General features: G+C 35.2%; 1 protein-coding gene and 1 long non-coding RNA gene across 2 annotated transcripts in view; one reads left to right on the top strand and one right to left on the bottom strand.

Moving 5' to 3' along the window:
* The first annotated feature begins 207 nt into the window (after nt 1-207).
* LOC141542321 (uncharacterized) lies at nt 208-27,285 on the top strand. The gene is made up of 2 exons (XR_012482124.1): nt 208-412; nt 26,985-27,285. It is a non-coding gene; the product is annotated as an uncharacterized LOC141542321 (long non-coding RNA).
* Nucleotides 25,221-27,618, bottom strand: part of EIF3H (eukaryotic translation initiation factor 3 subunit H) — a 109,908-nt gene continuing 107,510 nt past the window's right edge. The window contains exons 7-8 of the mRNA XM_074266565.1: nt 27,041-27,173; nt 25,221-25,520 (exon numbers count right to left, since the gene is read on the bottom strand). Of these exons, the coding sequence (XP_074122666.1) occupies nt 25,423-25,520; nt 27,041-27,173 (231 nt within the window). The 3' untranslated portion in view covers nt 25,221-25,422. The remainder of the gene's footprint in view (nt 25,521-27,040; nt 27,174-27,618) is intronic.

Below are 27,618 nucleotides of genomic sequence, written 5' to 3'. Positions count from 1 at the left end.
TGAGTGGTCATTACCAAAACATTTTCAACAAGGTGTCAGTTTTGTACTGCCTGGGTCTCATGACTTTGATTGTCTAAAAAGTCACAGGGTATCATCATGGCATTCCCCTTCAGTTGCTGTAGATTTGACCCACAGTCATCTCCATTATTCTGTCATCTTTCTAGAATATGACGTTCTCTCTTTTTCTGGCAAAATTCTAATTACTCTGGTCTTCAGTGCCTAGCGCAAAGCTCCTTTGTTTAATGAGGCTTTTTACCTGATGGGAAGAGAGGGGCTGCAGGAGAGGAGGGGAAGGTACAGCTTGAAAAGGGGGGTTGAATATCTGACTTTGCTTTATTTTGAATCTCCTTATTGAACCTAAGCCACTGGTGGAGGATAGCCTCTTTTAGTCAGACAAAATTTTGAAGAGAAGGTAAGGGAAAATTGTTCAGTGGTTTCTCCTAATCAAAAGCCATTATTGGTCCTGAAGTCATAAGTGTGTCAAATTCTGAATGGGCTTAGTAAAAACAACCCCCCAAAAAAGCTGTAAAATATTTCCCAACTGTTCAATTAGAGAAAAGATGGGTTCCAGTCCAGTGAAACATATCAGAATCCATTTAATAACCATATAGGTGATTCTGACAAAATCAGATAGGAAACTAACCATAATGTGGAAGAAAGCAAGCAGAGTCTAAATTTCCATAAGATTTATGAGGACCTTCCTTGTTTCCTCTTTTCTGTACTCATGATTGCCAGCTTTTTTTTTTTTAATGCCCCAACTTTTTTTACTCAGAAACAGCACCTCAGTTCTTGATTCCAGTCTCCTCTTCATAAAAACTGTGTTTCTTTCCAGGAAGGACTTGGAGGCTTCCCTGTGCTTTGAAACATGGGATTTGGAGGTCTCACCAATCTCAGAGGCTCCTGAGGGTGGGGCAGTCCAGTAGATAGAGACCTCCCTGAGATTTCTGGCTCCAACTAGCCAATTCCATAACCAGTCTAGGTCCCTCAGTTTCCCCTTCCATAAAATACAGCTTTAAGATCAGAAATTCTTAATGAGTGCTGGCCACTTGTGGCTAAATTAACCAGGTGCAGGAAACAGCTGCTGCTATAGAAGCCATGTCCGCTGTATAAATATAATGTGGTATTCTTAGACAAAGAATTGAAACAAACTCTAAAATACTAAACCAAACCCTAGCCAGATTCTCCTTTCATGGGATTCTTATAAAGAAGCACATGGCTTAGTGGGGAAAGTACTGGATTTAGAATCAGAGAACTTTGATTCAAGCCTGGGTTTTATCATTTATTGTGTGATCCTGGACAAGTCCTTTTTCCTTTGAGTTTCAGATTCCTTATTTGTAAAGTGAAAAATTTGTTCTAGATTAAAGTTTTTTTAATCTGGAGAATGGTAATTTTAAAAAATATTTTGATATATTTCAGTAAAATTGATTTCCCTTGTTGTGCTACTTATTCTATTTGATACATTTAAAAACATTTTGAGAAAAGCTCCATAGGCTTTACCAGCCTGAAGAAAGGACTCTGAAAACAAAAAGAATTAAGAAATTAATAGCAGGTGATCCCTGGGGATTTCAGCTCTGAGTCTTACTCCCTCTCCTGTTCCCTATATGCTCCCTTTCTATTCTACTCACTAGCAAGTTTTCTGTAGATGAATGACCAACTACCATATGCTGAGAGATTCCAAATGCCTAAAACTGAATTTTAACCCAGTCAAAAAAATACTTGTTATTTAGAAGTGCCTATAACTGTGTCCCAATAATGGTTTCTGCATGATTCCATTTTATGTTGGAAATTACTTTTCATTACTCATCATCTATCACTTCATTTTAATTTGTGACAATCTGGGTTTTAGTAGCCCAAGCAATACTAAACCATTTGACATATAAGTACACTGAGGCCTGGGGAATTACAGTCAGTTCTGCTATGGGATATATGTTCCTAAAAATCACCACATTATGCAAAATCCTATAATGAAAACCACAGGGCTTATGGGAATAATGGAGATTGGAACACAACACTAAAAAAAAAAATCTTTATCAGTGACACATTAAAAGAAAAGATAGGAACCTAAAAAAAATACTTGTACAATTTTATATATTTTATATGCTTAAGAAATACATAAATACTATAACAAATAGTGGCTGCACTGCACTATGGTCACAGGTTGCCTTCCTGGTCTACTCCCCCGTTCTCACCAGGTCTGAGCTGGAAAAATTCATGGTCACAAGCTAAAGGGAGGAAGGTCTCAGGTGGCACAAGTTGGGAGAAGGGATGCAACCATGAGTGAAGGTGTGGGGAAAGAGTGAGTTTGTGGATGCAGACCAACCTTCCCCTAGCTAGTTTCTACTGTACCAGAAGATATACAATAAATATTCAAAAAAAAAGACTTGAAGTTTGGCTGTGGAAGTAGGTGTCAAAAGGGTTACAGTTTTAGAGTTATTATGAAATAGTGAAATTTTTTTCACTGTAGCTGTTTCTTATGAATGAAATCAGGTAATAGCAAACCCAAAAATTAAGGTATGCTCTAATTTTTCTTAATGTATCAATTGCATTGAAACAAATTTGTATTTTCAAAATGAACATTACAGCAGAACTGATTGTAAAATAAATCAATCTATCAATAAGTATTTATTAACTGTTTACTGTATACCAGGTGAACAGCTAGATAGAACAATGGAAAGAAGTCAGGAAGACTCCTCTTCAGAGTTTGACACTTACTAATTTTAGGATTCTGAGCTAGTCACAACATAGTTTGCCTCATATATAAAATTAAGAGACCCCGTTAATGGGGACACAAAGAGTTGTTTATGACCAAACAATAATAAAAATGTGCCAGGCTTTCTGCTAAGGGGGTAGGGATGGGGAGTATGCTATGGGAGGCTTAAGGAGAGCCCTGAAATTGAAGAAACAAGTAGGACAGAACAAGAGAATATCTTGGTGCAATGAAGACACCGTTGAGATTGGACAACACAAATTTATAATAGACCTAGCTTCATGATGTTCTCTAGCTCTATTCAACAGTTACATGAGGAAGAGCAAAAGAGTCAGACAATGGAAATAACCCTAGTTTTGTCAAGAAATGAGCCATAAGAGAGAGTATGATAGCAAGAGACTGAAAAACAGGATGGTAGAATTGAAATAGCTAATAAATAGTCAAGTTTAAGAGAGGTTAGCTAGGTGACATAGTAGAAGGTGTCAGGCCTGCAATTCCCTGAGTTAAATTTGGACTCAGACATTAGATAGATGAAATTGGACTCAGACATTGGACAAGACACTTAATCTTTTTTACCTTGATTTCCCTCATCTGTTAAATGAGCTGGAGAAGGAAATGGCAAACCACTCCAGTTGATCTTCATCAAGAAAGCTCCAAATGGCGTCAGAAACAACTGAAGTGACTGAACAACAATAACAAGTGTCAAAAAGAAGCAGAATGCAATTCAGATGTTATACCTCAGAAAGTATTGAGAGATGAGAGGATATGAGGACATATTAAGGACAAACCCCCCCAAAAAAAGGTTTTAAAGAATAGAAAGACATAAAGAGATAAAATAAGATAAAAGATTACAAAATATGTTAATTTTTGAATTCTTGAACATAGAAGTGGAACTTTTATAGAAAATGGGAAGGATAATCATCCAGGTCTTTAGCTAAAGTGGAGTCAAGGAGTAGGTCAAGGAAAATGAGTAGACTGAGGACTGGTTAATTGACAGGTTAAGAACCAAGCAGAAGTCCTAACAGAGATTTCTTTAGATTAGAACATTATTACCAGTCTCAAGTTCCTTCTATTATACTATGCTGCCTCCCTCTATAAATCAATTAGACCAACATAGCACCAACTTTATTATCATGTCATGCCTTTTATGAATTCCATACTATGTCTTGTACCTAAGATTCAAACAATAATCAATGAACAAATTTGTTGCATTAATAAGAATTGCAAACAAACACCAAAAAGCAAAAAAAACTACAACTTAACATAAAGGTACTTCCATCCTCCTCCCCTTGCCCCACAATCCATCTTGTGAGTGCAGCCATTGCCACTCTCTAGATATATGGAGCTTTGTACATCAATTATCCGTTCTACCCAGACAAGACAGGGCAATTGCCTACACCTCTGAACCCCCTCTGAACTTCCTCTAACGCTCTTAGCCATTCCCAATGCAAGAAACATTATGCCAAAGTCACAGGCTCTTTTTTCTGGACTGTACTGGACCCATTACTTCATTAATATAGAGAATTCTCAGTAAGAAAACTCCCTTAATCAATGCAAATATGCAATGCACCTGTTGAACAATTTATATTCTTCCAGAGTTGGCTGAGGACACTGAAAGACCAAGTAACTTGCTCGGAGCTATATAAATATTTATGTTGCAAAGGTGGAATAGGACTCCTTTGGCAAATAAAGTTTCATTTCCCGCAAGCTTTAACTAAGGTCAGGCAATTGGGGTCTTGCCCCCAGGGTGCCAAAATTTAGGTCTTTGTTAAAAAATTGACACTATTCCTTTAGTAGAGTAAAAGGTGCTGTTATAATTAATTACCTCTTCCCACTTTAGTATTTCTTTTATTTTTTCATATCACAAATTGCAAAGTTGATTTTATGCCACTGCCTTAGGTGCCAACATTTTTAGTTAAGACTCTGGTTTTGATTAAATTAGATGGAGCAGTTGAAATGGGACAATTCTATTTGTAAGAAGTTATATATCAGTGTGAACCAATGAGTTTAAATCCAAAACAATTCTTATTTTAAAAAAATATAACGTTTCCCAACAATTCCATTGCTTCTCTCTCCAAAGATCAAATATCTTCTTCATTTATATACAGATATTTTATTAACAATTATATCCTTAAGCTGGGATTGCCTTTTCATGTGAGTACATTTATATTCAGACAATGTCAAATATGTTTAGAATTTAAAAAAATAAAGAGTATATGTGTGTATGTATTAAGTTTTACTGCAAGAGAGTCCTACTATATTACTAGTTTCCTTGGAGAAGCAATAAAAAACTACAACTTAACATAAAGGTACTTCCATCCTCCTCCCCTTGCCCCACAATCCATAAAAAATAATTTGATATGAGGTTAGAAATCTATCATAACCAATGACAGACATCCATGCACAAAAATAGCAAGTTTTGAGTTTTAATATTTTATTGCCATATTTTGAAACAACTGGCTAGGCAGCTGCTACTGTTATCTTCCAATTACTTCTCATTTTCCCAGAGTTTTAAATGCAAGCTGTACCAAATTAAATCTAAATCTCTATATGCTTTTTTAAAACTCACATTTCATAAATACTGACAACAAAGTGGAGGGGAGGGGCAGAAATATCAGCTGCAATGGAGATATGAACTGTTTTATTAAATCTTCCAATGACTTATGTTCAATTGTCATAATGTATGCAGGTATGCAAACCTCTAATGCAGTCAGAGGAGCCTGCCATGGCTGCTGTCTCTGAATAGGCCTCTCAGGGCAGTGTTGTTTTGCAGCTTGCTGAAATGAAATTCTCCCTGCCAGTTTTATTAAGATACTCAAGATGAAATCACTTCATTGAATGTTGAAAATATTGCTTGCTCTGGTGTAACCCTATATCACAGTGTTCAAATACGAAAAAAAAAAAAATTCAGTCAAAAAGACCTAATGTGTCATATTTTAGGGATATCACCCCAAATAAAATTGGGATTGATTAGTAGATTGAAAATCTAGATGGAAACAGAATTTTAAGAGTGATTATTTTTTTCAGCACCAAAATTCTTTTCATATTATGAATTGTGAGTTTTGTACTTTGTAATTGTATGTTTGCTGGGGAGGAAATAGTATATATTCTAATCTTTTTTATTTTCCTTTTTTTCCCTTATGCAACTCCTTGACCCTAACCAAAAAAGAGTTAAGGGTGGGACCAATAGGCAGACTTTCACCATTCCTCTGACTTTTACTTGCTGGATTTCAACAGGAACATAAATATATACACATGTCTAGTACATATATATGGATATGTACATGCTTAAATCCAACCGTATGTGTATATAAGAATATATATGTGTGTGCATTTCTCTATATTCATATGTATTGCATATAGTATTTACATACACAGATATATATGTATGTATGTATGTCTGAATTCAGAAATAATGTGGCTAAGTTACTTCCCTGGTGCCAAATTTCTGCATAGTCAAGCTTGTCATCCTTACCAGCACAAGAGCATTTGTCACTGCTCAGTGCATGATGAATTATGTCAACAACAATCTGTCCAGTCAAACAAACATAAGTAAAAGAAAGGCCCTGCTTTAAGATAAACCTAGACATACAGCTGTAAATGTAGGTGGAAATGTTGGTGAACCACAAATTTGGAACAAGACAAAGGCTAGTGGTTGATGATAGCTCATTCTTTTCATATCCACTAACAGGAACAGATTAGAAATTAATGATTTTTTCGTTGCTCAGCTGGAACCTTTTCAGTGTTTAAAAAAAATTATTTTATTTTTTTCAGTAAACAAATTTTTTCATTCTTGTCTTGCACTTCCCACCCCTAATTGAAAACAGAGAGAGAGAGAGAGAGAGGGGGGGGGGGAGGAGTGGGGAGGAAGGGACAAAGAGAGCAAAGGAGAAAGAAAAAGAAAGGAAAAAAAGAAGGAAGGAAGGAAGGAAGGAAGAAAGAAAGAAAGAAAAGAAAGAAAGAAAGAAAGAAAGAAAGAAAGAAAGAAAGAAAGAAAGAAAGAAAGAAAGAAAGAAAGAAAGAAAGAAAGAAAGAAAGAAAGAAAGAAAGAAAGAAAGAAAGAAAGAAAGAAAGAAAGAAAGAAAGAAAGAAAGAAAGAAAGAAAGAAAGAAAGAAAGAAAGAAAGAAAGAAAGAAAGAAAGAAAGAAAGAAAGAAAGAAAGAAAGAAAGAAAGAAAGAAAGAAAGAAAGAAAGAAAGAAAGAAAGAAAGAAAGAAAGAAAGAAAGAAAGAGGGAAAGAGGGAAAGAGGGAGGGAAAGAGGGAGGGATGGAGTAAGGAAGGAAGGATGAAAGGATGGGAGGAAGGAAGGGTAGAAGAGTGGGAGGAAGAAAGGGTGGAAGGGGGGAGGAAGGAAGGGTGGAAGGAAGAAAGAAAAAAGGACAAAATTATTGTAACAAACATGGGTAGTCAAGCAAAACAAATTCCACATTTGTAATGTCCCAAAAAATAAAATAAAATGTCTCAATCGATACCCCAAGGCCATCACATCTCTGTCAGGACAGTGGTACGTTTTATCACAAGTCCTCTAGAATTGTATTTGGTCATTTCAAGATCAAAGTTCTTAATTCTTTCAGAGTTGTTTATCTTTTTAAGTTTTAGTACTTTCGAAACCAAGAAGACTTGTGTTCAAATTCTGATTCAGACACTAGTTATGTGACCCTGGGTGAATCATTTAACCTGTATGAGCTTGGGCTTCTTCATTTGTAAAAGTGGGACAAAAATAACACTTACCTCACAGGGTGAGTGTTAGACAAAGAATATTAAAACATTTTGCAAGCCTTAAAATACAATATAAACATGCTTTTTAAAATTATTTAAGATTCAATTTATGGAATAAAATATACATTTCTATAAATAAGATTACTGTATATAAAACTGTAAATCCACTATGCACAGCTTGCTATCCCTTTGAAATATAGTTTATTATGTAAATATCTTTTTCCCCTTCCTTACACTCCCCCCACCCCCAGATGGCTATGATTAGACACAAATTAAGAGGGGCGGAAGGGAGAGAGAGGGAGAGAGAGAGAGAGAAGGTAATATATACATTTATTTATCAATTTTTTCTCTGGATGCAGATAGGGTCTTTCTTCATATGTCCTTCCTAGTACTAGGTCTTCCTTCCTAGTACTAGGAAGGACATATGAAGAAAGACCCTATCTGCATCCAGAGAAAAAATTGATAAATAAATGGGTATGGGTAAATGATAAATAAATGACTTATGTGTATTCATAAGTCAAAATAACTTATTCACTCAAAATCATTCTTAAAAAAATATTGTTGTTACTGTTGCATTAGAAACATGCTTTAAAAATTTTTTTTTTTAAATGAAGGAAAAGCAACGAGGAGTCACAATAACCAAGGCAAATGGCAAAGAAAGTGCCTAGATTTACCAACACAGGGTTGGTAAATCTTTTGTGCTTTAACTGAAAAGTAATGCTGATACTGCATATGTTTAGGATACAGTTATGATTTGCATCACTAGCCTCTAATAACTTCTAAGTGGAGCCCCCCAAATAATTCCAGCTCATTCATTGGCAAGGCCTGATCATAAATATCTACAGTGTCATCAATGATTTGCCACATCAAGGCTTGCTTCATCAAAATGTAAAATAACCTCTTTCCTTCTTCCCTCCCAGCCCTCTAAAGAGGTCCTAAATTTCTCTAAGTTTTGAGTTCTTGGAAGCTGGAACTGAAAGATTAGAACATAAAAAATGCAAAATTTTATTTTTTTATAAATTGTTTTAGTTTCTCCTATTTCCATAGCTATGAGTGAACTGACTCCAGGACGGGAAGAGTTAAATCAATTTTCATACACTCACACACACAAATACATACACACACACACACTTATATGCTTATATAAATATTTCTCTCCCCAAAAAAAGTTTAACTATCAAGAGTAGCTCTAAAAAAACATTCCAAAGTTCTTTCCAATGCTAGTTTACACTTTCATAAAACTGACATCTGCATTTCCAAAGAAATATTTCACTGTCAGAAAAGTCCAATGTAATTTGGTTTGCTTGAAATGTTTCAGACTCAGGCTGACTTGAGAATCATCAACCACTTACCACTACCACCACCACCTGCCTACAATCCCAGAACCCCTACTCTTCACCCAAAGGCAATGCACTGACCTCTTCCATCCACCCTCCAACAAGGCCAGCCAAAACTACAGGGAGGCTCAAGGGAGCTATGATCTGCCACTGATTTCCTGTTCCATCTTGAGTGAGTCACATAACACTTCTGTATTCCAATTGTCTTATGTCTGTCTGAAAGCAGACACTGACTTTAAGGGGCTTCACTGAAGAACAAAGGCTCCCTTGCATGTAGGTCAGTTAAAGGACCTGGGTGCAGCCCTAAGCATTTTGAGGAGAATGATAGGTTTGTAACACCTGGGCTTTTTAGTTCTAGTCAGACTAATGATTGGTTGGGTGCCCCTTGGGGTATGTCATTTGGCCTCCTCAATCTCAATTTCCTCATCTATAAAATGATCTGGTTGGAGTAGATGATCTCCAACTTCTCTCCCAGCTCTAAATTAAAATGAATTGGTGAGCTTTTTGCAAAATGTTTACTCCTCTTAATCCACCCAATTAACCCTTGGATCTGTATTTTCTCTATTGGTTCAAATCTCTTCCAAGCAACCTGTCTAAAGAGATTGTTCTAAGTATTTCACTAAAAAGACATGTGCCTATAGCATGAGTCCTAAACTAATCATTACTCTTTTTTTTTAATTAAAGCTTTTTATTTTCAAAACATATACATGTATAATTTTTCAACATTAACCCTTGCAAATCTTTATGTCCAAATTTCCTCCCTTTTCTCCACCCCTTCCCCTAGATGGCAAGTAATCCAATATATGTTAAACACAGTAAAAATATTTGTTAAATGCAATATTTGCATACATATTTATACAATTATCTTGCTACACAAGAAAAATCAGATCAAAAAGAAAAATAAATTGAGAAAGAAAATAAAATGCAAGCAAACAACAATAAAAAAAGTAAAAATGCTATGTTGTGATCCACACTCAGTTTCTGCACTCCTCTGGGTGCAGATGGTCCTGTCCATCACAAGACCATTGAAACTGGCCTGAATCATCTCATTGTTGGAAAAAGCCACATCTATTGGAATTGATCGTGGTATAATCTTCTTGTTGCCGTGTACAATGAACTCCTTGTTTTGCCACTTCACTTAGCAACAGTTCATGTAAGTCCCTCCGTGCCTTTCTGAAAATATCCTACTGGTTGTTTCTTATAGAACAATAATATTCCATACATTCATATGCCATAACTTATTCAGCCATTCTCTAATTGATGGGCATCCATTCATTTCTAGTCTCTTGCCACTACAAAGAGTGCTGCCACAAACATTTTTGCACATGTGGATCCCTGTAATATTCTTCTCTAAAGTGTAATGTTCTCTGGGAGCAGGTTTCTTTTCAGTTCAATAATTCAGTTCAGATTTAATAATCACCTCAAATGCAGCCAGGAATTAAAGTCCAAATCCTTTATTATTCCTTCAAAGTCTTGTCTCCTTCCTGAAGCCCGGTTGGCTTTCTTAGAGGCCTATCTCTCTCCTTGATTTTGAGACTCCTGCTGCTAGTCCTTTGCCTCTGCCAGCTTCTGCCTCTAGCTTCCTCCAAATGTTCCAAAACCAAAGGTTTGTACTTCAGCCTCCAGCCAACACAAAGGTGGAAAATGGAATGAATCTGTCTCTTCCTCTGACAGCTTCTAGTGGGCTTCTCCTTCCTGGCCCTGAGACGACCTTCTTATATATCCCACACTGAATATAAACCAATCATATCACTAGGAAACCATTATTGGTTGTAGGATTAAATCAATGCTAAATTAGATTTAACCTTGTCTCCTCAATTCCACTTAGTACCTTATTTCAAGTTCTGGCCCATAACATCTCCTTGTAGGATCAAATCAATCATATTGAACCAGGTTAAATTAGATACTTATTGTCTCTATCAATTCCACTGACTTAGTACCTTGTAAGAATCCTTGTAAGAAAGGTCCCTTTCCTTCCTTTAAGATCTCTTCGGGATTTAAGCCCAGTAGAAACATTGCTGAGTCAAAGGTATGCACAGTTTGATAATTTTTTTGAGCATAGTTCCAATTTGCTCTCCAGAATGGTTGGATCAGTTCACAACTCCACCAGCGATTTATCAGTGTCCCAGTTTTCCCACATCCCCTCCAACATTTATCATTATCTTTTCCTGTTATCCTAGCCAATCTGATAGGTGTGGTATCTCAGAGTTGTCTTAATTTGCATTTTTCTGATCCATGGTGGTTTAGAAAACCTTTTCATATGACTAGAAATGGCCAAACCATTACTCTTTTGCAATCACTAATTACCCTCAAGTGTGAGCATATGTCCTTTTATGGAGGACAAGAAATCAATCAATCCAATTCCTTTCTTTAAACATTTTGCTCAGGCTCTCCATGACAGTTATTACCATTGACAGGTGAAATTGTACCCAAAGCATGTCAACCAAAACATTATATAATCATCCATTAAATTTGAATCAGTTACTTGTTGTGGCATAAGCATATGGTCCTTCTTTGGACCACTACCTATTGATAGTGTTTTTTGTTCACAGTATATTTCAGGCTGAAGTTGAAATTATTAGCTGGATTTGCTCTCCTTATTTCAGTGCAAGTTTAATTTTCCCTTAACATACATGGAAATCTTCATCAGATTCGACAGGAGTTGGAATCAAATTAAAAAATAGACCTCTCATCACTGTGATGTCACACATGAAATAGTACTGGGACATATAACTGCCTAGTTTGTGAATTATGATTTATTAGAAAGGTTCTCTTGTAAAAATAAAACCTCTTAAGACAAAAGGCAAATATGGAAACCAAAGACCTACTTAGAAGAAAAACAAGTGAAAGGCAAGTGACAAAAAAAGCTAGAGAAGAAAATTTACCTATGGGATCTGAAAATGTATAAATTGAGTCAAACTTACAGAGATCACTGCTAGAGGCCACAGGGCCCAGAAGAGATGGCAAGAACCATTTATTGGCCAAAGAAGTCAACACTACTAAAAACTAAACAAAACTTCTTTGGTCATATCCACAGAGGTAGGTGAAAGGAAAATGCTAGAAAAATACAGTCTTTGAAAGGGATTGATGAAAAAAATATTAATATTCAAATGGTACCTGACTTTATTCCCTCTAATTATTGAAAATTTTTGGGTAAATGAAAATGTTTTCCTTGTTTTTTTCAGTAATTTTTAAGTAGTGTCTAACTTTTTGCAAACTCATTTGGGATTTTCTTGGCAGAGATGCTTTGTCATTTCTTTCTCCAGTTCATTTTGCAGCTGAGGAAACTGAATCAAATAGAGTTTTGTGATTCGCCCAAGATCACCCAGCTAGTGTCTAAGATCAGATTTGAATTCAGGAAAATGGGTCCAGGCCCAAGATTCTATCTACTGTGCCACCTAGCTGCCCAAGTGTTTTCCTATTGTGATGAATTCAACCATAAAAATGGACCTACTTAGAATTATAGGATCACTTAAGTACAGATTAAATTATTTTGATATGATGCAATTGTGAAACTATTGCTTTAAAAAAAAAGGCAATCTCTTCCTTTCATATAACATAGTATGTTATAACATAGTAAAAAAGTAGGCTTTTTATTTTTTCAGTTATGGAGTAAAGGAAATCTGGAAATCTGTGTCAATGTCTCATTTTAATGCCTTTTAATTTCCATCAGTGTAAAAACTCAGTTAACTGAAATGATTTTTTTCAGTATTTAAGTTAAAAGGGGGCACCTGACCCCCCCCAAAAAAAATCATAAAAAATAATTATTCAAAACAGTTGCTTCAAATAACATTTCCTGGGGGTCTCTACAGAGGCAAACCAACGACTTTCATGACCTAACAATGGTAATTTGGAGTCAGAATGATGAGCCTGAGGAATAAAGATCCTAAACTCAAGAACTGACATTAATTCTCCTTATTAAGGCAAATTAATACTTGAAAGCAGGTTTTAAGAGTTCAATTCAATAAACATTATACACCTTATATGCTAAGTACCCTATTGTACAGGTGATACAAAAAGGAATATAGTTTTTGCACATGAGTTTATAATCTATTAGGGTATCTTAAATTCAACATAAATGCTCCATTGAGCAGAGAAATGCATATTAACACAACTGAGGTTGTTTTATCATGAGTAGCTAATAGGACAAAAAAAGGAAAATGTTGGATGTTGGAGGGGATGTGGGGAAAATGGGATATTAATGCACTATTGGTGGAGCTGTGGATTAATCCAATCATTTGGAGAGCAATTTGGAATTATGCCCAAAGGGCAATCAAACTGTATATACTTTTTGATCTAGCAATATCACTTCTAGGTCTACATTCCGAAGAGAGCCAAAAAAAAAAAAAAAAAAAAAAAAAAAAAAAGGTAAAAGGATCTATTTATACAAAATTATTTATAGCAACTCTTTTTATGGTAGCTAAGAATTGCTGAGGCAGTTGGGTTTAAGTGACTTGTCCAAAGTTGCACAGCTAGGAAGAGAATAATCTTTTTTTTAAAAAAATGTTAACAAAAATATGTAACATATGTATACTTAAATAAATTTGCCATAGGAGCTGTGTTTTTTAAAAAGAGGTAATCTACTTACAGATTCCATAACCATCCTTTCATGATTAGTCATTGCATTGATTAAAGGTTTGTTTTTTTTTTAATAGCTTTTATTTACCAGATATGTTCTAATTTTTCCCCTCTTCCCCCCCCCCCCAGGTGGCAGGTTAACCAATACATGTTAAATATGTTAAAGTATAAATTAAATATAAGTTAAAGTATAAATTAAATAGAATATGTATATATATGTCCAAACAGTTATTTTGTTGTACAAAAAGAATTGGACTTTGAAATAGTGTACAATTAGCATATGAAGGAAATCCAAAATGCAGGTAGACAAAAATAGAGGGATTGGGAATTCTATGTAGTGGCTCATAGTCATCTCCCAGAGTTCTTTCGCTGGGTGTAGCTGGTTCAGTTCATTATTGCTCTATTGGAACTGATTTGGTTCATCTCATTGTTGAAAACAGCCATGTCCATCAGAATTGATCATTGTTGAAATATACAACGATCTCCGGGTCCTGCTCATTTCACTTAGTATCAGTTCATGTAAGTCTCTCCAGACCTTGCTGAAATCATCCTGCTGGTCATTTCTTACAAAACAATAATATTCCATAATATTCATATATCACAATTTATTCAGCCATTCTCCAATTGATGGGCATCCACTCAGTTTCCAGTTTCTGACCACTACAAAGAGGGCTGCCTCAGTTCACAGGAGTTTCACAGGAAATATGCTAAAACTCTGTCTCTGTAATGCTTTCTTTGACAACCCTGTTCCTTGTCATATTGTTGTCTAAATTAAAACCCTTGTACACTTGATTGATAGTGATCATGAGTTCCTGCAGTGGTTAATTTTCTCATAAATACTTAAACGATAGTTTTTTCAAGCTCAAGTGTAACCGGATATGCCTAGTTTCTGCCATATTAATTTCCAATTTTTGCAAAACATTGAGTTCTTATCCCAAAAGCTGGGGTCCTTGGGTTTGTCAAACACTAGATTATTAAACTTATTGATTATTTTGTCTTTTGGACCTAACCTATTCCACTGATCAACTAGTCTGTTTCTTAGCCAATACCAAATGGTTTTGGTAACCACTGCTTTATAATATAATTTTAGATCTGGTGCAGCTAGGCCACCTTCATTTGATTTTTTTTTCATTAATTCCCTTGAAATTCTTGACCTTTTGTTCTTCCATGTGAACTTTGTTGTTATTTTTTTCTAGTTCAATAAAATAGTTTTTTGGGAGTCTGATTGGCATAGTGCTAAATAAATAGATTAGTTTAGGTAGTATTGTCATCTTTATTATATTTGCTCACCCTATCCAAGAGCATTTAATATTTTTCCAATTAGTTAGATCAGATTTAATATGTGTGGAAAGTGTTTTGTAGTTTTACTCATATAGTTTCTGATTTTCCCTTGGCAGATAGATTCCTAAATATTTTATACTATCAGTAGTTACTTTAAATGGAATTTCTCTTTGTACCTCTAACTGTTGGATTTTGTTAGTGACATATAAGAATGCTGATGATTTATGTGGGTTTATTTTGTACCCTGCAACTTTGCTAAAGGTGTGAATTATTTCTAATAGCTTTTTAGTAGAATCTTTGGGGTTCTCTAAGTATACCATCATATCATCAGCAAAGAGTGATAATTTGGTTTCCTCATTACCTACTCTAATTCCTTGAATCTCTTTCTCGGCTCTTATTGCCAAAGCTAGCATTTCTAATACAATATTGAATCGTAATGAGGATAGTGGGTAACCTTGTTCACTCCTGATCTTATTGGGAATGCTTGCAGTTTATCCACATCACATATGATGCTTACTAATGGTTTTAAATAGATGCTACTGATTATTTTAAGGAAAAGTCCATTTATTCCTATACTCTCAAGTGTTTTTAATAGGAATGAATGTTGGATTTTATCAAATGCTTTTTTCTGCATCTATTGAGATGATCATATGGTTTTTGTTAATTTGGTTATTAATATGGCCAATTATACTGATAGTTTTCCTAATATTGAACCAACCCTGCATTTCTGGTATAAATCCTACTTGATCATGATGTATTATCTTGGGGATGATTTTCTTTAGTCTTTTTGCTAATATCTTATTTAAGATTTTAGCATCAATATTCATTAGGGAGATTGGTCTATAGTTTTCTTTCTCAGTTCCCAACCTACCTGGTTTGGGTATCAGTACTATGTCTGTGTCATAAAAGGAATCTGGTAGGATTCCTTCATTCCCTATTTTTTCAAATAGTTTATATAGCATTGGGCCTAATTGTTCTTTGAATGTTTGGTAGAATTCACATGTAAATCCATCTGGTCCTAGAGATTTTTTCTTAGGGAGTTGATTGTTCTATTTCTTTTTCTGAAATGGGATTATTTAAGCAATTTACTTCCTCCTCTATTAATCTGGGAAGCCTATATTTTTGGAGGTAGTCATCTATTTCACTTAGGTTATCAAATTTATTGGCATGAAGTTGGGCAAAGTAACTATTATTTCTCTAATTTCCTCTTCATTGGTGGAAAGTTCCCCCTTTTCATTTTTAAGACTAACAATTTGATTCTCCTCTCTACTTTTTCTAATCAGATTTACCAAAGGCTTACTATTTTATTGGTTTTTTCATAAAACCAACTCTTAGTTTTATTTATTAGTTCAAAAGGTGTTTTTTTTTTACTTTCCATATTGTTAATTTCTCTTTTTAATTTTAGAATTTCAAGTTTAGTATTTGATTGGGGGTTTTTATAATTTGGTCTTTTTCTAGCTTTAAGTTGTAAACCCAATTCATTGATCTTCTCTTTCTCTTATTTTATTCACGTAAGCTTCTAAGGATATAAAATTACTCCTTATTACCGCTTTAGCTGCATCCCACAAATTTTGGTATGATGTCTCGTCATTATCTTGAGTGAAATTAATAATTTAATTATTAATTGTGACTATAATTTGCTGTTTCACCCAATCATTCTTTAAGATGAGATTATTTAACTAAAGAAGGGAAAGGGACCTGTATGTGCCAAAATGTTTGTGGCAGCCCTTTTTGTAGTGGCTAGAAACTGGAAAATGAATGGATGTCCATCAATTGGAGAATGGTTGAGTAAACTATGGTATATGAATGTTATGGAATATTATTGTTCTGTAAGAAATGACCAGCAGGATGAATACAGAGAGGTTTGGAGAGACCTACATGAACTGATGCTGAGTGAAATGAGCAGAACCAGGAGATCATTATACACTTCAACAATGATACTGTATGAGGATGTATTCTGATGGAAGTGGATATCTTCAACAAAGAGAAGATCTAATTCAGATCCAATTGATCAGTGATGGACAGAATCAGCTATACCCAGAGAAGGAACACTAAGAAATGAGTGTAAACTGTTTGCATTTTTGTTTCTCTTCCCAGGTTATTTTGTACCTTCTGAATCCAATTCTTCCTGTGCAACAACAACAAAAAAATTGATTCTGCACACATATGTTGTATCTAGGATATACTATAATATATTTAACATGTATGAGAATGCCTGCCATATGGGGAGGGGGTGGAGGGAAGGAGGGGAAAATTCAGCACAGAAGGGAGTGCAAGGGATAATGTAAAAAATTAACCATGCATATGTACTGTCAAAAAAAAAAAAAAAAAAGATGAGATTATCTGATTTCCAATTACTTTTTGGTCTACTTCCCCCTAACTTCTTGTTTAATGTAGTTTTTATTCCATCATGATTTGAAAAATTTACTATTTCTGCCTTTCTGCATTTAATTTTGAGGTCTTTATATCCTAATATATGGTCAATTTTTGTATAGGTTCCATGAACTGCTGAAAAGAAAGTATACTCCTTTCTGTCACCATTCCATTTTCTCCAAAAATCTATCATACATAATTTTCCTAATATTCTATTTACCTTTTTAATTTCTTTCTTATTTGTTGTGTGGTTTGATTTATCTAATTCTGAGAGTGCAAGGTTGAGATCTCCCACTATTATAGTTTTGATGTCTATTTCTTCTTGCAACTCTCTTAACTTCTCCTTTAGGAAGTTAGATGCTATACTACTTGATGCATATAGCATTGTCTATGCTACCCTTTAGCAAGATATAATTTCTTCCTTATCTCTTTTGATTATCTGAGATAAGGATGGCTACCCCTGCTTTTTTTACTTCACTTGAAGCATAATAGATTCTGCTCCAGCCTTTTACCTTTATTCTGTATGTATCTCCCTGCTTTAAATGTGTAAACAATACATTGTAGGGTTCTGACTTTTGATCCAGTCTACTATTCATCTCCCTTAATGGTAGAGTTCATCCCATTCACATTTACAGTTAAAATGACTAATTCTGTATTTCCTGCCATATTTTCCCTAGATTATGCTTTTTTTCCCTTGCCCTCCCTGAACCCCTTCCCCAGTATTAAACTTATGAGCCCCCTGCATCACACAGCCCTATCTCTTTAGAATCCCTCTCTCCTCCCTTTAAATTCCTTTCCCTTCCTTGTACCCTTCCCTTATTACTCTTTTCCTTTTCCCTTTTCCTCTCCCCCTTTTTAATGAGGTGAGAGAGAATTCTCTGTAAAATAAATGTCAGTTATTTTCTCTTTGAGCCAATTCTGAAGAGAGTAAGATTCACACACACTCCCCCTCTCTAATTTCCCTCAGATATGATAGGTTTTCTTTGCCTCTTCATGAGATATAGTTTCCCTCTTTTTATCTCCCCTTTTCCCTTTTTCTGGCATTATTCCCTTTTCCATTTCTACTTCCTTTTTTTCTTATTATTGTATCAGTAAAATTATATATGTAGTCTTAATGTATATCCACATCAGAAATACAGTTCTCAAGAATTCCTTTTACCGAGGGCAGCTAGACGCAGTGGATAGAGCACCAGCCTTGAATTCAGGAGGACCAGAGTTCAAATCTGGTCTCAGACACTTAACACTTCCTAGCTGTGTGCCTGGGCAAGTCACTTAACCCCAGCCTCAAAAAAAAAAAAAAAAAAAAAAAAAAAAGATATGTAATTGGGCAAAAATAAAAATATATACATATAAAAGAATTCCTTTTACCTTTTTTTGCTTCTCTTGAGTCCTATGGTTGGAGATCAAATTTTTTGTTTAGATCTGGTTTTTTTCCTTAGAAACAAATTGAATTAATCTGTTTCATTAAATGTTCATCTTCTTCCATGGAAAAAAATTCTAAATTTAGCTGGGTAGTTTATTTTTGGCTGTATTCCAAGTTCTTTTGCCTTCCGGAATATCAGATTCTATGCCCTTCGATCCTTTAATATAGAGGCAGCCAGATCTTCAGTGACCCTTATTGTGGAACTTCAGTATTTGAATTGTTTTTTCCTGACTGCTTGTAATATTTTTTTTCCCTTAGTCTGCTAGTTCTGAAATTGGCCACAATATTCCATGGTGAGTTTTTTTTTTTTTTTTTTTTTTTTTTTTTTTTTTTTTTTTAGGGTCTTTTTCAGGTGTTTGATGAATTCTTTCAATGCTTATTTTGCCTTCTGATTCTATTACCTCTGGGCAGTTCTCTTTGATGATTTCCTGTAAAATAGTATCTAGGCTCTTTTTTTCATCATAATTTTCGTGAAGTCCAATAATCCTCAGGTTTTCTCCCCTAAATCTGTTTTCCAGGTTTGTCATTTTGGCAAGTAGATATTTGACATTTTTCTCCAGTTTTTCATTTTTTTTTTTTTTTTTTTGGTTTTGCTTGACTGATTCTTGGTGTCTCAATGAGTCATTCATTTCTATTTGTTCATTTCTGATTTTTAATGAGTTATTTTCTTCATTAGCTTTTTTTACTTCTTTTTGTATATGTCCAATTGAGTTTTTAAATGAGTTGTTTTGCTCTATGGAATTTTTTTCCATTTCACTAAATTTGTTTTTTAGTGAGTTATTTTCTTTTTCCAATTCACAGATCCTATTTTCCTGTGATTTCTTTACCTTTTCCAATTCCCTAATTCTGTTTCCCTGCACTTCCTGTGAATTCTTTACCTTTTCCAATTCACACTTCAGGAAGTTGTTACTCGCTTGCATAGCTTCTCTCTCCTTTCCCCATTTTTCTTCTCTCTTTTGAGATTTTTAATAGTCTTTTCTAGGAGAGCATTATTTGGGGTATTGTCTGGAGGCTGTTTGCTATTAGTCTCCTCAGGGTTGGAAACCCACTCTCTTTCTGTATAGAAGCTTTCAATCATTCTCTTCATTTTTTTACTCATTTTTTTAAAAGCCTTTAGGGTCTGCCTTCAGGGCAAGGTGGTTACCAGCTTCCTCTGCAGAGCAAGGATGAGTATATGGATAGTACCTGTCCTCTCAATGGGCTGCAAGAAGCAGCCGAGCTACGGGAGGGCTCTGGGAAGAGCTCCATACAGAAGTGACTAGGCCTGGGTATCAAGGGCCAGGCTGTGTAAGTGCCCTGCGAGGAGCCCTGCTGTGAGGATTAGAGACTGCCTTGGGGCTAGAGGTTAAGCACCAAAAGTATCACTGCCCCCCCATAAACACCTGTTTTGAATGCTTTGAGTATTAGCAGTCGCCCTATCCCTCACGGCACCGGAACTGTCTCTGCCTGGGGAGCACTGTCCAGTAGAGCTGGGGAAATTCCACTACCCCAGGCCGACCCCCCCATTGTACAGATGAGAGGCTTCCCTTAAATGTGCCCCTGCTGTATGTGACTACCCCCAAACAAGAGTCCAGAATGCCACTAAAGAGCTGTGTTATGGTCTGCGCCAAGTCACTCCCGGTCCTGGGTGGGCACAGCTAGTTCCTCTTAGACTATGATGTCCTTCAGTGTACCCTCTACCCTAGGTTCCAATTTCTCTGCTGATCCACTACTCTGCAACCAAAGTAAAGCAGTCAGGGTATGGCAGAGAGCTCTATGTAAACCTTCCAACGGCAGAGGCTGCCCCTGCTCCTGATTCTATCCCTCCCCTGCTGTTCCCGCCACTCAGGACAAACCTTTTCTGGTGATATTCCAGATTATCTTCGGTTGGTGAGTTGTTGTACTTCCAATCTTCGTGAACCTTACCAGTCTAGCACTATTTTTTAGGCTAATTTTAAAAATTGGTAATGAGGGTATGAGAGGAGCTCAGAATCTCATTTGTGCCTTCTCCACCACCTTGGCTCCGCCTTCTGATTAAAGTCTTTAAAATATTATTGTCATATATTCTCCTGGTTCATCAGTTCATTTAAGTCTTCCCAGTTTTTCTGAAATCATCCTTTACATCATTTTTTTTTTACAAGAACAATAGTATTCCATTGCAATCATATACCATAATTTCTTTAACCTTTCCTAATCGATGAGCCTGCCTTGGGTTTCAGTCGTTTGCCACTACAAAAAGATCTGCTATAATTTTTGTACATATGGATTCCTTTTCCTCTTTGATATCTTCTTGTGGCATAACTGGGTTGAAAATATGCTTAATCTAGTAACTTGCTTTTCCAAAATGCCTGGACCAATCTACAACTTTACCAATACAATAGTACACATTAATACCTATTTTCCCACAACTCCTCTAATCTTTGTCAATTTTTTGGTCAACTTTATCAAGCTGGTGGTTTTGTGAAGTAATCCCAGAGTTGCTTTAATTTTCATTTCCTTAATTATTAGTAGTTTAGAACTTTTTTATTGTTATGGCTATTGATAAATTGGATTTCTCTTAAGGTAGCTTGCTAACATGCTTTTTTATAAGCCCTTTTCAATTTTGACTTTTTAGCTCTACTGGCAATAGTACTTTGAACCAAGGAGCTTAATTCCTTTTGGGGAAAAACTTGATTTGGTAAAGCTTGAATTTAATGTACAATAGTCTAGAATAGACTATTGCAGAATAGATTAGAATAGTCTAGTCCTTTTCCAAAAAAAAAAAACAAAAAACAAAAAACAAAAAACATGCTAGAATTTTTATCCTTTCTTCTTTCTGTACTGCACATGAATATTTTAAAATTCACTAGGCCACCTGAAGAGAGATGTCTACGTAGCCACTGAAGAAATTTTATTAATGGGGTAAAGAAAGAGGAAACAGTGAATAAAAATGTGTTTCTGGATAGAATGGGAGAGCGGTGGAAGCATGCGTGATAATATAGGAGCAACTGATAATACCAGATGGTAACTTCACTGCCCAGCAAGGATGAAAAGACTAAATCCTGAAAGCAATTCAGGTCGTCTAATCTAACCAGCTCTGTCAAATAGCCTCAGAGAGATTAAGGGAGTTTGCTAAGCTCACACAGGTTGCAACCAGTAGAGAAGAGACTCAATTCAAAAACCTTAACTTCTGAGGCAGGGCTTTCTCCACTGGACCCAAATGACTTAGATTATTTGAAGATGTGCTGAATTGTGTTCCAAAATGATGGGTGAATGGCATTATATGTTACTTAAGGAGACAAACACACTCCTAACTTGAGTCTGCATAAGGAAGAAGTCAAAAGTTGTAGAGAAAACTATTTCAAAATACAGGAGGAAAAATTTAGTTTTGTTGCCTTAAATAGGTGAGGAAAAAAATTTCTTGAATAAATGTTCTCTCATCTTGTATTTCCCTCTCCTTTGTTCTGCCATTCTTAGTCATTGTGACCCCATTTGGGGTTTTCTTGGCAAAAATATTGGAGTGGTTTGCCATATTTTTCCTCCAACTCATTTACACATGAGAAAACTGAGGCAAACTGAGTTAAGTGACTTGCCAAGATCATCCAAGTGTGTGTTCCTGACTCCAGGACTGGCATTTTATAAACTGTTCTACAAGTAGGCCAGTATCACCAATTTATAAGTGGAACAGAGTAAGAATGATTGGAAAATTAGGAAGGGGCCAGATTTTAAAGGTTTTTTTATGTGATGTTGGAGGTTAATAGGAAACCATTGGAGTTTATCGAATAGGTAAGTAGAACATGGACAGATCTGTACTTTATGACTGTCCATTTGACAGCTGAGTCTGGAGGATGGATTGAATGGGGAAAAATGTGGCAGAAAGGCTATTATAGTAAGTCAGGCATTGGTGATGTTGGGCCCTGGGAGATGACAGTCATCACTATAGTGTTGCCCATTTAGAGGAAAAGAGGAGGATCTATAGTAGCAATGTGAAAAGATAACAGTTGGTAGGACTTAGCAACAGTTTGGATGTGGTGGGCAAGAGAGAGTAAGGAAAGATACACCAGGATTTTGAGCTTAAATGATAAGAGGATACCTTGTACAATAAATGGGGAATTAGAAGTGATGCAAACTTTGGGGCAAATGATAATGAGTACAGATTCTTCCTGTACCAGGTCACCAGAATGATGGGGTTAGCCATCAAATTATGGGGCACAGGGTGAAACCCCAAAAGTATACTGGGGTTAAAGTTGGTGTCACAAGTCATCCCAAAAGAATCTGTAGGCATTAACTTCCAAATCAAAGGGCAAAAATTTTATTGCACTAAGAGGGGGCTAACTTCCAAGAGGAAGGGATTTTAGCAACTAACAAGGGGAAAGACAAGTAAGTTCCTTAGAGGAACTCACAATTAACAAGGAAAACCCTATGAAATGGAAGACACGAATTGGGAGTATGCCCCTGACAAGTCACCATGCTAAATTCAGAAAAGTTAACTGTATTAAGGAGAATGCCATTGACCCACAGGAAAAACTCAAGAAAGTTAGTGAAAAAAACTCAAATTAGTATGAGCAGATCTTTTATAGGGGAAATAAAATCTCAAGGGTTTTTATATCATGATTGCATATAATAAAGGATTTCAAGAGACATCCACTTGGGGCAGGACTGTAATCCTATTCAAAGCTGAAAAGATCCCATCTAGGCCCTTCCCCCATCTTGCCAGGGAGTATTATAACCCTATCAATGCTTAGGCTTTCTCTGCTAACATTTACAGTGATACTCATGACCTCATCATTATTGTATATTTCAAGCATTTGCTTCCTCTGCCCCTCCCCCCCATTTAAGATGTAGGGAAGAGAAAATAGAATTTTAAGCAAAATACATATCCAAATGTAAAAACTCAGGGTTTATTTCAAGTTTCAATACTAATCTCTGGCAATTATATGCCAGTTTCAAAGAAAAGAACAGTAATTAGTTTAGTTCAATTTTGTTGTAACAGATATTTTGAACAGTTTTGAAAAATCCCTGGTCTGGTTTACCATTTCATGTTTTTTTTATCGGCCTTATCTAGGCAATATAAGTTTGCAATATAATACCAAAAACATGACTCAAAAAAAAAAAGAGTATCAAGTAACTACCAAGGGGGTTTCTTTAGACTCTGTATGTATACTTCTTGGTTTAACATATTAGTTACCTGTCACTCTCATTTTTATAAACTTTGGGTAAAATAATTTGTCATGCTTTATAAAGCTTTTTATTTTGATTTTGACCTAAAGAAAATGGAAAATATTTGTAGATGAAATCACATAGCATACATAATTGTCTTTAGAATATTAGTCACCTGAATTTTAAACACAAGGATATTTACACTAGACACTGTTTTGAGATTTATAAATAAAGTACAATGTAAAGAATACTTGATTTGGAGCTTAAGAGACCGGCCAATTCTACTTGTGTAACTGACTCCATTTCCACATCAATAAAATGATATTTTTGAAGGACTCTTTCTCCTATGGATCTATAATCTTGTAAAAAAAAAAAAAAACCCTTTCACTAGAATGATACATATTTACTACTATGTGCTTCTTAGCATATCAACATGGGTTGATTTCGAATTGGTGATAATCTGACCTTAAATTTAATGCCATACATAGAAGTTTGGTAAAATTACTATTTCCATTTTGGGGTTAATATGCCAGAATACCTGTCTACTAAGTACTACATAACAATTTCTAGTCCATTAACCCTAAAACATCAAAAAATACAATACTGAATATGACATCTGGGTTAGCTCCCTGTTGACTTCAGGATCAGGCAGAGTCAGAATCAGCCAAAGTCCTTGATCTTTAGGGGGAGAAGTAAAGGAGACAGACAAATCTCCATGAGGCGAGCCACCAACCTCCCTTTTCCTCCTCATCTCCTCTAAAGTGACTCTGGCTTGTCTTACTCCACCCCCTAATCCCTCCTACAATTATCTATATACACCAAAAGAGTCAGCACGGAATAGTGAGAAGGGCCATTTTCCAAGCATATGCTAATAAGAATATTGTCCAATAGATAATTAGCCTTAAGTGCTTGATTGTCTGATTCCACTGCACCTATTCAAAGTTTCAGCCCTTTACAACGGAACACTTATTTCTGTTAATTCATGAATTTCCTATAAGACATTGTGTTTGAGGACACAGTGTTATGTAATTCTATGAGCTTTCATTGGTGACCAGCAAACCTTAAGGGTTCACTGAATTAGAATTATGGGGTCAGTTTTCAGGGTTGAGATTTCAGTGTACAGCAAAGCTTCTTAAACTAGGGGGTCACAACCTGTTGTGTAACTGAATGTAGGGGTTGCAAAAAATTTAAAAATTTCTGAATGCAAAAACCAAAAATCATTTCAAAATCAAACATAATGTATCTGAGATGTTTCTGGCATCACTTGCCCATGTTGCATCACACAACTTCACTGCAGTGTTGGTGCTAAACACATTCTTCAGCCAGAAACACCTCAACTCGGATTTGCGAGAAAAAGGGATTGCAAGTGGAAAAAGTTTAATAAGTCCTAGTGTAAGTAATGAAATCTTACCATGCACTTAAGTCTCTAAAGCCAAAACAGTGAGCTGGTAGCAATTATAATTGACATATGTAACATTAAGGGTAGTGCTCCACGGGCAGGTTTGGGGACAACAAAGTTGAAATGTTGTGACTAAAATGCATCACTTTCAGATTAAGCGTGAACTCTTGAGTATAAGATCAGAGGACCTAGGGAAATTCTATTCAGTATTTTGTGTATGCTTGTAAAAGCATAGGGAGCAAATCAGTTGCAAATCAGACTAAGAACCAAATAAGGAAACAGTAGGAATATTAAAAACAAATTTTATTTTTTCTTAAGAACAATTTTACTGCCAAAGTTTAAGTCAATGATATCAAATTATTACTATCAATTTCATTAAGAAAAATCTTATTTCTTGAAAGAACTGTCAACCGATGATCTCAGAATACTTATCAGAACCTTATCTGGAAATAACTCATCAAACAAAGAAGTAGTGGGTTTCCTCTTTCTAGTTGTTGTACTCTTGGAGAGCCTGAGCCATGAAGAGTTTGCCCAAGTTCTGTGCAGTGAACTCTTTGATGTTCTGGCAGTAAGTGTTAATTTGGCCTATAAATGAAGTAGAGAAATTAAGAGTGCCATGAGCTTTAATCAAGTGAAGGCAATAACATCTACAATTAGTTCTTATAAATTATGCTTATAAGAAAATATCCTATTTTTTAAAAAACAGGGTACAAAAAAAGTATCAATCACAAAATTTGAGAGTTGAACCTTGGCAATCAGTTAGTTTAATTAATACACTAAAAGAATCCCCAAGATCATATATTCAATTAGTAATGATCTAGTTGCTGCTTGAAAACCTCTAAGAAAGATCACAATGCTTTTAAAATTAGATCATTCTACTTTATAACTTTTTAATTGTTGTTCCTGACATCAATGCTTCTTTTAAAAACAAATTCAAATTTTAGTCAAAACACTTGCATGATACAGTATCACAAAAGAAAAGGGAAAAAACTTAAGAAAGTTGTTAAAAGTTAACTTCAGTCTAATCGATCACAGATTGCTGACTACTCAGGAATATGGTTGGGATTGTCCTAAGTCTAATGGAGAAGTGGCTCTTGTCCATTTTGGTCCAAATACTGGTTTACAAAGACTTCACATAAATATAATGAGAAAGCAACAAAAATTCTAATATCTCTTAAGTATTTAACTCTAGTTTATTTTGATTTCTAGAATTCAATGGAAACACAACTTTTATCTAAACCACATGGTAATCAATTTACAAGACTCATACTCAATTTGTAAATTATTCTGTAAAAGATAATTTTATGACATTTGCATCATTTAAATACTATAAAATATAATTCTAGCTCATCTAAATGGAAACTTTGAAGATTACTGTTTTGAATTTTTCAAAGATAAATGATAAACTGATTCAAACTACATTCTAATCACATTTTTTACTTCATCATAATAAAGTAAAAATCAAAAGAGATTTATTTACATTTATAATATTAATAGGTCAAAATAATATCCCATCATCTAAAGGTTGAAAGGGTTAAGAGACAAAGACAAACCAGTCAAGAACTATATTCTTCAACCCAAATTTAGGTCCACATTGAGAGAATGGTACTTATTGCCACATGTGTAAAAGAAGGGAAAAAAGTATAAACATGTTCCTTATTAGATTATAATTGTCTTCTTGCTAAATCTGAAAAAGGCCTCACAATAAAACTGCGTAATTGTAAAGAATCTGCAAATGCAATGATGCCTTATTTAAAATGTTTAAGTTTAGATGTATTCTGAGAAAGTATTACTGAAAGGATTGATATATACAGCTGAAACAAAACCACTTCACCTTAAAAGAATCCTGGGACTCCAGAGAGAAAAATAAACTTTTTTTTTTTTTTTTTTTTTTAAAAGACCCATTAAACTGCTACTTTATCCACTGCTAAAGCACTGGTACACTGAAAAATAATTCATTACCACAAATCCTTTTAATGACTTTTAATTTATCCTCAACCAATTTGTGATAGGTTTTTTCTGTCCACATTTTCCTTATCTTATATTTAGTATCAATACAAGTGAGAAGAGCTGAAAAATGGTTGACACCAGGAAAGAGACAATACCTGCAATAAGAAGAGACTCCATCCTGGCAGGGGGCTGAAGAGGTTTGAAGAGTTTGGACATGTCCTCTTCAGGGAGAGGAGGTTCTCCTCGGCTCTGGCGCTGTAGATTCTCCTGCTGACGACGTTGCTGATACTGGAAAAGGAAAATCAAGTTTGTATTATTGTCAAATTTGCCACCAGCTAGAGGGAAAATGGTCTCTATGATTTATACAATAAGCAATTACTCTAAAGCTCTGGATTCTCCATAACCTTCTTCTCCATAACCTATTATCTTCCTTCCCCCACTTATTTAATCATTTTAAGGCTATCAATTCTAATCCAAGTTCTGTATTGACTACATGACCCTGTTAATACTGTAAAAACAAAGAAAAATGTTCCTTCACCTGACAGGTGTTCTTGAACAGCTGAAAATTATTTCGAAGAATTTTGTCACCAGAAAATACTGCATAAAAACTAAATCATTTTAATAGAAAAAGACAGTGTAACAGCATTTGGGTCAAAAGACATGTATGTGTTCAACTACACAATCTTTAAAATCAGTCTGGTCATAAAGAGGCTGAGCTATGCTTGAAAAAGCA

Source organism: Sminthopsis crassicaudata, chromosome 1, assembly GCF_048593235.1.
Source record: "Sminthopsis crassicaudata isolate SCR6 chromosome 1, ASM4859323v1, whole genome shotgun sequence".
Classification (NCBI taxonomy): domain Eukaryota; kingdom Metazoa; phylum Chordata; class Mammalia; order Dasyuromorphia; family Dasyuridae; genus Sminthopsis; species Sminthopsis crassicaudata.
Note: the sequence above shows the minus strand (reverse complement) of the source record. Positions and strands in the feature narration are given on the sequence as shown.